This window comes from Austrofundulus limnaeus, unplaced genomic scaffold, assembly GCF_001266775.1.
Source record: "Austrofundulus limnaeus strain Quisiro unplaced genomic scaffold, Austrofundulus_limnaeus-1.0 Scaffold52, whole genome shotgun sequence".
In the NCBI taxonomy this organism is placed as follows: domain Eukaryota; kingdom Metazoa; phylum Chordata; class Actinopteri; order Cyprinodontiformes; family Rivulidae; genus Austrofundulus; species Austrofundulus limnaeus.
The window spans coordinates 2,354,085-2,361,871 of record NW_013952454.1 but is presented as its reverse complement, the minus strand read 5'-3'; the positions used below and the strand labels follow the sequence as shown (position 1 = coordinate 2,361,871).

The 7,787-nt window shown below is 38.1% G+C and overlaps 1 protein-coding gene and 1 long non-coding RNA gene across 4 annotated transcripts in view; one reads left to right on the top strand and one right to left on the bottom strand.

Annotated features, from left to right (window-relative positions):
• Nucleotides 1-7,787, bottom strand: part of nbeal2 (neurobeachin-like 2) — a 75,703-nt gene that overhangs the window by 16,487 nt on the left and 51,429 nt on the right. For all 3 annotated transcript variants that reach the window (XM_014008793.1, XM_014008794.1, XM_014008795.1), the window contains 7 exons: nt 6,798-7,121; nt 4,772-4,921; nt 2,759-2,916; nt 2,551-2,675; nt 2,333-2,450; nt 1,085-1,242; nt 877-1,010 (listed from right to left, as the gene is read on the bottom strand). In XM_014008793.1, coding sequence (XP_013864247.1) covers nt 877-1,010; nt 1,085-1,242; nt 2,333-2,450; nt 2,551-2,675; nt 2,759-2,916; nt 4,772-4,921; nt 6,798-7,121 — 1,167 coding nt within the window. The remainder of the gene's footprint in view (nt 1-876; nt 1,011-1,084; nt 1,243-2,332; nt 2,451-2,550; nt 2,676-2,758; nt 2,917-4,771; nt 4,922-6,797; nt 7,122-7,787) is intronic.
• The window catches only part of LOC106517787 (uncharacterized), a 3,081-nt gene continuing 2,421 nt past the window's right edge, over nt 7,128-7,787 (top strand). Inside the window, exon 1 of the long non-coding RNA XR_001310244.1 lies at nt 7,128-7,400. This is a non-coding gene — a long non-coding RNA (uncharacterized LOC106517787). The remainder of the gene's footprint in view (nt 7,401-7,787) is intronic.

Sequence of the window (7,787 nt, the reverse complement as noted above, 5' to 3'; positions counted from 1 at the left end):
AAGTGGAACGACTTCTTTTCTTTTATCGTGCCTTAAAGATTTATAATGGTATAAAAAAATCACAGAGGATCTGATTATAAAGGTTTTCATTGTGTTTTTATCTAATCACATTATTTAATCACTGTTTTTATTTTACTGTGAACACAGTAATATAATTGTGGATTTTTCCTGAGAAAATCTTTCATTTATCTGGACTAACAGAAGGTTCAGAACTGATTATAAAACAGAAATGTTAATTAATCATCAAGAGAAATCACTGCAAAACATTTATGATGATTAATTAACATTTCTGTTTTATAATCAGTTCTGAACCTTCTGTTAGTCCAGATAAATGAAAGATTTTCTCAGGAAAAATCCACAATTATATTACTGTGTTCACAGTAAAATAAAAACAGTGATTTACATAAAAACACAATGAAAACCTTTATAATCAGATCCTCTGTGATTTTTTTATACCATTATAAATCTTTAAGGCACGATAAAAGAAAAGAAGTCGTTCCACTTTTCCTGTGACAGTCATTATCATGATTTAACAAATGCATAAACATTCTTAGTTAAACAACAAATGAATCACGAACAGAAGAGATTGTTCTGTCCATTATCTGATTAAGAAGCTGAGGGGTTCTCTTCCACGGTTAGAATGACCTTTCATGGCCTGAATAGAGTTCAGTTTGTGACAGAGTTCCTGTCCTCTCGCCAGGCCTGTCCGAGGCCTGCTTCGAGGCAGTAAATCTTGTTTCTTCACTCTTGGTGACCCCTACACAGCTAAAAATAACTTAGACAATTTTTTTGTGTTGACCAGTGTAATAAATAAAATGAGTTACAAAAGAAATGAAGCAAATAGTGTTCTAATTAAAAACCAAAGGGACTGAAAACCTTTTTTCTGAAGTTGATGAAGTAGTGAGCCTGGTCGATGAAGAACAGCTCCAGCGCAGACCGCCGCAGGTTGTATCTCCTCAGGTGGACCTCTCGGAGCTGCGACAGAGGTCTCTTGAAATCGTAACCGATTCCTACAGCAGACAGATGATTATTCACCTGCTCCTCTGAAATGAAACAATCAAACAGAGAGCTGCGCGTTGCCTACCCTCCTCCGTCTCCTCTTTCTCGCTGCTGCCGTCGTAGAAGTACAGGTGGTGGGTGGTGACCTCCAGACGACCCGGAACCACCGCCACGATGGTGATGAGCTCGCAGTCCTCAGACAGGACCAGTTTTTCCTTCTGGCTCTCGTCTTCTCCTTCCCCTCTGAAAGAACGAAAACCAAGATTTAGGTTTTTTTCCCCTAAATCAGAGATTCTTAAACTATAGGCCGCGAGCGCCACCTTGAGGGCCTCCAAAGAACAGATTTTAACTTTGGACCATGGGACGGCATTGATTTTAAATAAGGTGCAATACACTTTCTCAGCACTAGTGCGCCACTCAGAAGTTTAACAACTTTTTAAATATAAATAAGAAGAACCTTAGATAACAGCTAAGAGTGGAAACCTATTTTAAATGAAAAGTAGAAGCAAAAATAAAGGTAACCCATCAAAAAAGGCCGAAGTTTGTCACTAATATGAAGTGCAGCTTCTGGTTCTACCATGCAATATTTAAAAAATTCAAAACAATATCAAATACATTTGCAGATACAGCTATATTTTAATTAGCACTTCATCAAATTAGTTTTTGTAGTTTATTTTTAAACATTTTGAATATATTTTAAAGAAACTTTAAACTTGTCAAAAAGCTGCTGTTACTGTTATTGTTTGTCACTAATATGAAGAGCAGCTTCTGGTTTTACCATGCAAAAGTTTAAAAAGGCTTTCTTTTCAGTTGCATTTTATCCAATTTATTTTTTACAGGTTTTTTATTTGAAACATTTACAGTGAACATTTTGAAAGCATTTATTTTATGATCACAATGTTATTTATTGAATTATCTACTTTTGTTATTGTTTATGTTAAAAATATATATTTTTGTGTTAATAAGCTTGACTGGTCTGTTGACTGACTGTTGTATTTGTTCAAATATTTGTTATGGGCAGGTTACAATATAAAAAAATGTTTGTCATAATCATGTGATTATTTGACAGGAGTTTTACTTTTAAAATGTAAGTGTATTTAATTTAGTGAGAATGCAAATACAATACAAATTAAACCAAGATTTAGAATAATTATCATTTTAAACCAAGATTTAGAATGATTATCATTTTGATCCATACATTGGTAATGTCTGACTGGGCCTCGTGCCTCTTTGTGTTCAACAAAATGGGCCCCGAGGTCAAAAAGGTTAAGAACCCCTTCCCTAAATGTTTATCACTCCTTTCAGAGACGTGTTGTAGAAATTCAAGACTCACTTGTTGTCCAAAAAGACCAGGTCCTCTTCTTCTAAATGGTCATCCTCCATGTTTCTCACTTTCGCCTCTTTGGCAACAGCCAGGGGGAGGGGCTCCGAGCTGCGGGGGCTTTCAGCTCCTTTTAATCACACGAGAAACGACTCTTTCAGTTTATTTTATTTCTCTAATCAGCGTTTAAACACAAACAAAGAGGAAAAGCTTGTGTGTTTGTGCCTCACCCATGTTGTCCCTCAGAGCGCTGGCCTCACTGTGGGTGTCGTGGTCGTAGTTGGGAACCAGTTTGAGACGCATCTTGGAGTACGTTTCGGCGCTGGACAGTTTCCACTTCACCTCCGGCTGGACTCTGTCATCAAACATGGAGAGAGAAGAGAAAAACGTGTCATTCAGGAGAACGAAAAGGTGCGTGAAGGCGAGAGGCTGCCGTACCTGTTGGCCCAGGCTCCTCTCTCGCAGGTGAACAGCCTGCGGAGAGCTCTCCAGTGCTGCCACACCACCCCCTGCTGGCCGGAGCCCTGTTTCTGACACATGTGGTACCGGTTGTTCTCGCTGCGGACCCGCTTCAGGTAGGGGTCCACGATCACTTCCTGTGTTGAACAGTCAGACAAACGGCACGTAAGCACCTTTCTATGGAACTAAATTGGGGCCATAAAAATTAGAAAATCATAATAATTTGAAACAAAAAAAGAAAGAAATTTAAACTGGAAAAAAATATCACAACTACTTGTCAGATTAATCTGTGTGTGGTTCGTTCTTTTTTTGTTTGTTTCAAAATAAAATTGCAGAAAGAAAACAACCATGTAATTTTTTTGTTTGTTTTTCAGTTTTCAAAACTTACATGAAAAAAAAATTGAACCAATTACAAATACAGCGTTTGAGTTTTACTTTACCAGTGGTGGGCTGCACTAATCTAAAAATTAGCTGCACTAACTCTAAAGCACTAACTTTAAAATTTAGGTCCCCTAATTCTAAAGCACTAACACACTTAAAAATTTAGCAAAAGCTAATTCTAAAGCACTAAAAACCCATCTGACCCATGGAACATTCCTCAAGAGTCAATATGAGACAATATTTTCTGTGTGAAGAATGTTGTTAATTTTTCATCTTGTGTAGTGGTTCCCAAAGATGGGGTCAGGACCTCTTTGTGGGTCACAAAACATCAAGTGAGGGTCCCCAGATGATTTACAGACATAAATTTAAATGCAGAAAAAAAATCCTAATGGAATATCTTCATCATTATTATTGCAATTTTTTGAAATAATCATAATTGAATAAAAATTAGTATCATAGTTATTAGGTTTGTTTATAGTTCTTATTCCCATGTTTAACATAGTTATTAGCAAAGTTTGCTACGTAAACAAGTAAAATCTGAGGTCACGTGTGTCTGCAAATTTTATTTTGTGGGCCGGAAGCAAAAAAGTTTGAGAACTACTGATCTAGTGGATAAGTGACACATATGAACAGGTCTGACAGCTTTCACCCTCAGCTGTTGGCAATAATGTTGATCAATAATATTTAAAGAACTCAATTAGTGCTTAGAAATTTGGCTCATAAATTTAGCAAGTGCTAATCCACCAATGAATTAAGAAATTAGCAAAAGCCCTAAAGCACTAATCAGGAAATTAGTTCTCCTATTTGTGTTTAGTGCTTTAGGGGAACTGTGCCCACCACTGTGCTTTACTTTTTAAATCCAAAATAAAATATGTGGTTGCTGTTTTAACCTGTTGTAATACCAGAAATGACAGAAGTCTCCAAAGAACAGGAAGTTTGCTGGAAGAAGACGGGAACCAACCCTAAAGATATTTGCAGCGGCTGCACGCAAACCTGATTCTACAAAACTTGCAATATTAAAGCCATTTTGATAAAAAGAAAATAGCTCTCTAGATGCGTCGAATCCTCCTAAAGAAGGCAGTTTCTAAAGTGCTCAGTGAAAACGTAATTCTCCAGGAGTTCAGGCCATGATGAACAAAATATAAAGCTTGTCATTGCTTTATTCATTGAAATGGAAAAAAAATAAATAAATAAAAATTGTAGTCTTTTTCAATATTGCAATTGTTTTSGTAATTTAGTTTTAAATCAAAGAACTGGAAAAATTACCACATTATTCCATTTTTTCCCATTTTATTTTGAAATGAAACAGCAAACCATACATAGATACAGATTCTAGAGGTTTTTCTAGTTTCAGAATTGTGTTTTTGTCAGTTTCAAACTTCTGGCTGTGTTTAGGGGCGGGGCCTCAGAGGACAGTAGGTGTGGAATCGTGACTGACAGCTCGACACGGTGGCAGAACAAACGATTCCTGGCTGTTGCATTTATGAACCGTGGGAACTGGAAATGTCATTGATATTCTCTGTTTATGTCGATATATGTTTTCCAGAGTTTGTGTCGTGTGTTCACGTAATCAGTGAAACGAGGCATTTTTTTTAAAACCAATCGTCTCACCTGGAACTTGGACTTGCTGTCGGACGTGTCCTTGTCTCGTTTGAAGGCCGTGCTCATCAGGTCATCGAAGCAGGAGTTCCAGAAATTAGACATGATGTCGTGGCTCCTCCCGAACGTGTCCAGCTCGTACTGCTCCATGGCGGGCAGGACCTGCAAAGAAAACACCAAAAACAAAATAAACTGTGTGAAGTAACACACTTCGACTTTAATTCCTTAACATTTTTATTATTTGCTGCAATGACTGTGATTAAGCATGACGCTGAGCTGCATTTCTCCCTTTTTATCACTCGCTGCTGTTTTTGCCCGTCTGTGTCTGTTAGCAAAATATCTCATGAACCACTGAACAGATTTTAATCAAACATTGAGGAAATAGTCAGCAGATGTACATCTACAACTGATTAACTTTCAAAGCCAACCAACTTTAAGATAGTTGCCACAGCCATAGAAATATAAAAAACTCAAAAAGGGCTATAATTCAATTAATTTCAAATACCTGTTGCTAAAATTTGGCGTGGTAGTAGCTGAAARTCAKTCACAAYGCAAAGTCTGAGCACAAGACATTAGGTGACATATCAGCTTAAAACATCATCCTTAAATGTTGGAATTAATTCAATTTGTCTGTTAGTAAACAAGCTCATGACTCACAAAATGGATTTTAATGAGACTTTCAGAGAGTGATCRTTAGATGTGCATCTACAACTGATTAGTATTTGGTGTCAGTCCAATTCAAGATGGCCGCTACAGACAATCAAAATTACACAACAAAACATGGAATCYCTCAGAWATTTAGCTAAAACTTGACATGGGTCAATTATAGGTCCGATAGTGTGTGAGATTTTGCGTAACGTCATTTTCAAGGTTTGACCCAAACGGCTACAACTCCATCCCACATCTTCTTTTGACACAAACACGCAGTCTCTCTAAACCAGKGGTCTGCAACCTGCGGCTCTGGGGCCACATGTGGCTCTTTGGTCCCCTCTACAGTGGCTCTTTTGAAAATGAGACCGAACATAACAGAATGTATTTTTTTGTTTTTTAAACTCACAACAGAAATAAATTAGTATGCAAATATGTGATCAATACTACTTATACAAAAAGTAAAACACGTTAGCTCATGCTAGCCTGTTTACTTAAATAATCCAACTCCTTTCTATGCTCTTTCTCTCAAATCCATCAGAATTAACTTTAAAGTATTTGAAGACTACATAATAAGAACTAAGAAAAAAACATGCCTGAATAGTTCAATTGTACTAGTTTTTATGAAATTCTAAACTATATACAGTTTTTTYYWMYTTWMMWKGRWWWKGWYYTTTTWTTTGTCCTGATGTGCAAAACAATAATAAATACTAAAATTCACAATATATTTTTTAGTTTTATAATATCACCTCCACTGACCGTAAAGGTTCCTGAAAAGGCCTCAAAGAGGACCACGAACCACTAGTTGATAATCACTGTTGTAGCTTGTTTTGCGGCTCTGAACACATTTTATTAGYGAGACAAGCAGCAGAAATGGCTCTTTTGATCATAATTGTTGCAGACCCCTGCTCTAAACAAACAGAGCGGGCAGTTTAAGTTCACTCGGCGTTTGGGGGGGGAACTCTTGCCATGGTTTTTTAAAAACCCTCCAGAGCTGCCAAAGTTACGCCGCGGTTGCTTAACGCAGCGCAGGATTCGTGTACAGAAGCAATCTAAACAAAAGAGATTTATGMACACGGACTGTCACACAAGCCCCGTGATGAATCTGAAGCTGGCGAGGGCTGTTTGGCATCAGTTCACAAAGAAATCTCAAACATAAACTGATCGCAGCCTGAAATAGACGGCGGGTGGGACAGAAAACACTTGAACGTTCAAGCAGGGGGAACGTGAGCTAAAACCTGCAACAGATTTCCTTTATTTAAACTCTGGATTAGACGCTGCAGCCAGTCCCCTCTGGGAGGTGAAAGGTCAGCAAACAACGATTTGAAAAAAACAAACAAAAAAAAAAAAGCCAGAATGAAAGATGGCTGGTTATCAGGGGCTCACAGACCTGCTGCTGGTAAAAACCTCTCCACTCCAGCGTCTGGCAGTACGCCTTCAGGTCCTGGGCGAAGGTGGTGCTGCCGTTGGTGAGGGGCAGGTTGGGCAGGTGGTCCTGGAGGACGACGGGGTCGGCGTGCTGGTCGAGGAGCGTGCGAACGATGGGCACCAGCTGGGAGAAAGTCTCAGACGGGCCGTTGTCGGCGTCGTCCAGTTCACCACCTGGCCACAGGGGGGCGCCAAGCTTCCCCAGCAGGAAGCAAACCTCCTCCCAGCTGAGGCAGAGGACCGTCTGGAGGAGGCTGTGYAGCTTCAAGTAGGCCATCTCACACAGCTGAAGGGAACATTTAATAAGGCTTTTATCAAAGAGGAAAAGTAGAAAGTTTGATTATTTTTTAATTACTCAGGCAAACAAAGGGTAAAACAACAGAAAAAGCAAGTGTTTCAGATTTATTTATAGGTTGATTTGTGGAAAATTGGTCGTCACATTCCGCAGTGACTGCAGGCAATTATTGTAATTGTGTCTCTCAGTGTCTTTAACTTTTGTTTCAAACTTTGGCACGCCAGGCGGAACGCATTCACGTATGTAAAAGATACTTGTTGCCAACTACCGGTAAGTACAAATACTTTGTTAATGTACTTATATAGAATTTTTGTGTAACTGTACTTTACTTGAGTAATTATTTTTCAGCCTACTTTTTACTTTCTACTCCTTACATTTTTTAAAAAGGTAAGAAGTAGAAAGTCGTTACTTTTATTTCATTTTTGCTTGTTTTCATTGCAGCTTGTTATTGTAAAAAATAAATACTATCCATATAAATTGTGCCTTCTAGATAGTGAATTTAACTGTGGTTGAATGAGAAGTATAAATATATAAAACTCTGATAGCGTATTAGTTTGTACACAACAAATCATGTCCCACTCCAGCAGGACAGAATCATTAAAGTAAAAGGACTGTACTGAAGAAGTATTTGTATTTCATGAATTATATTATTACATT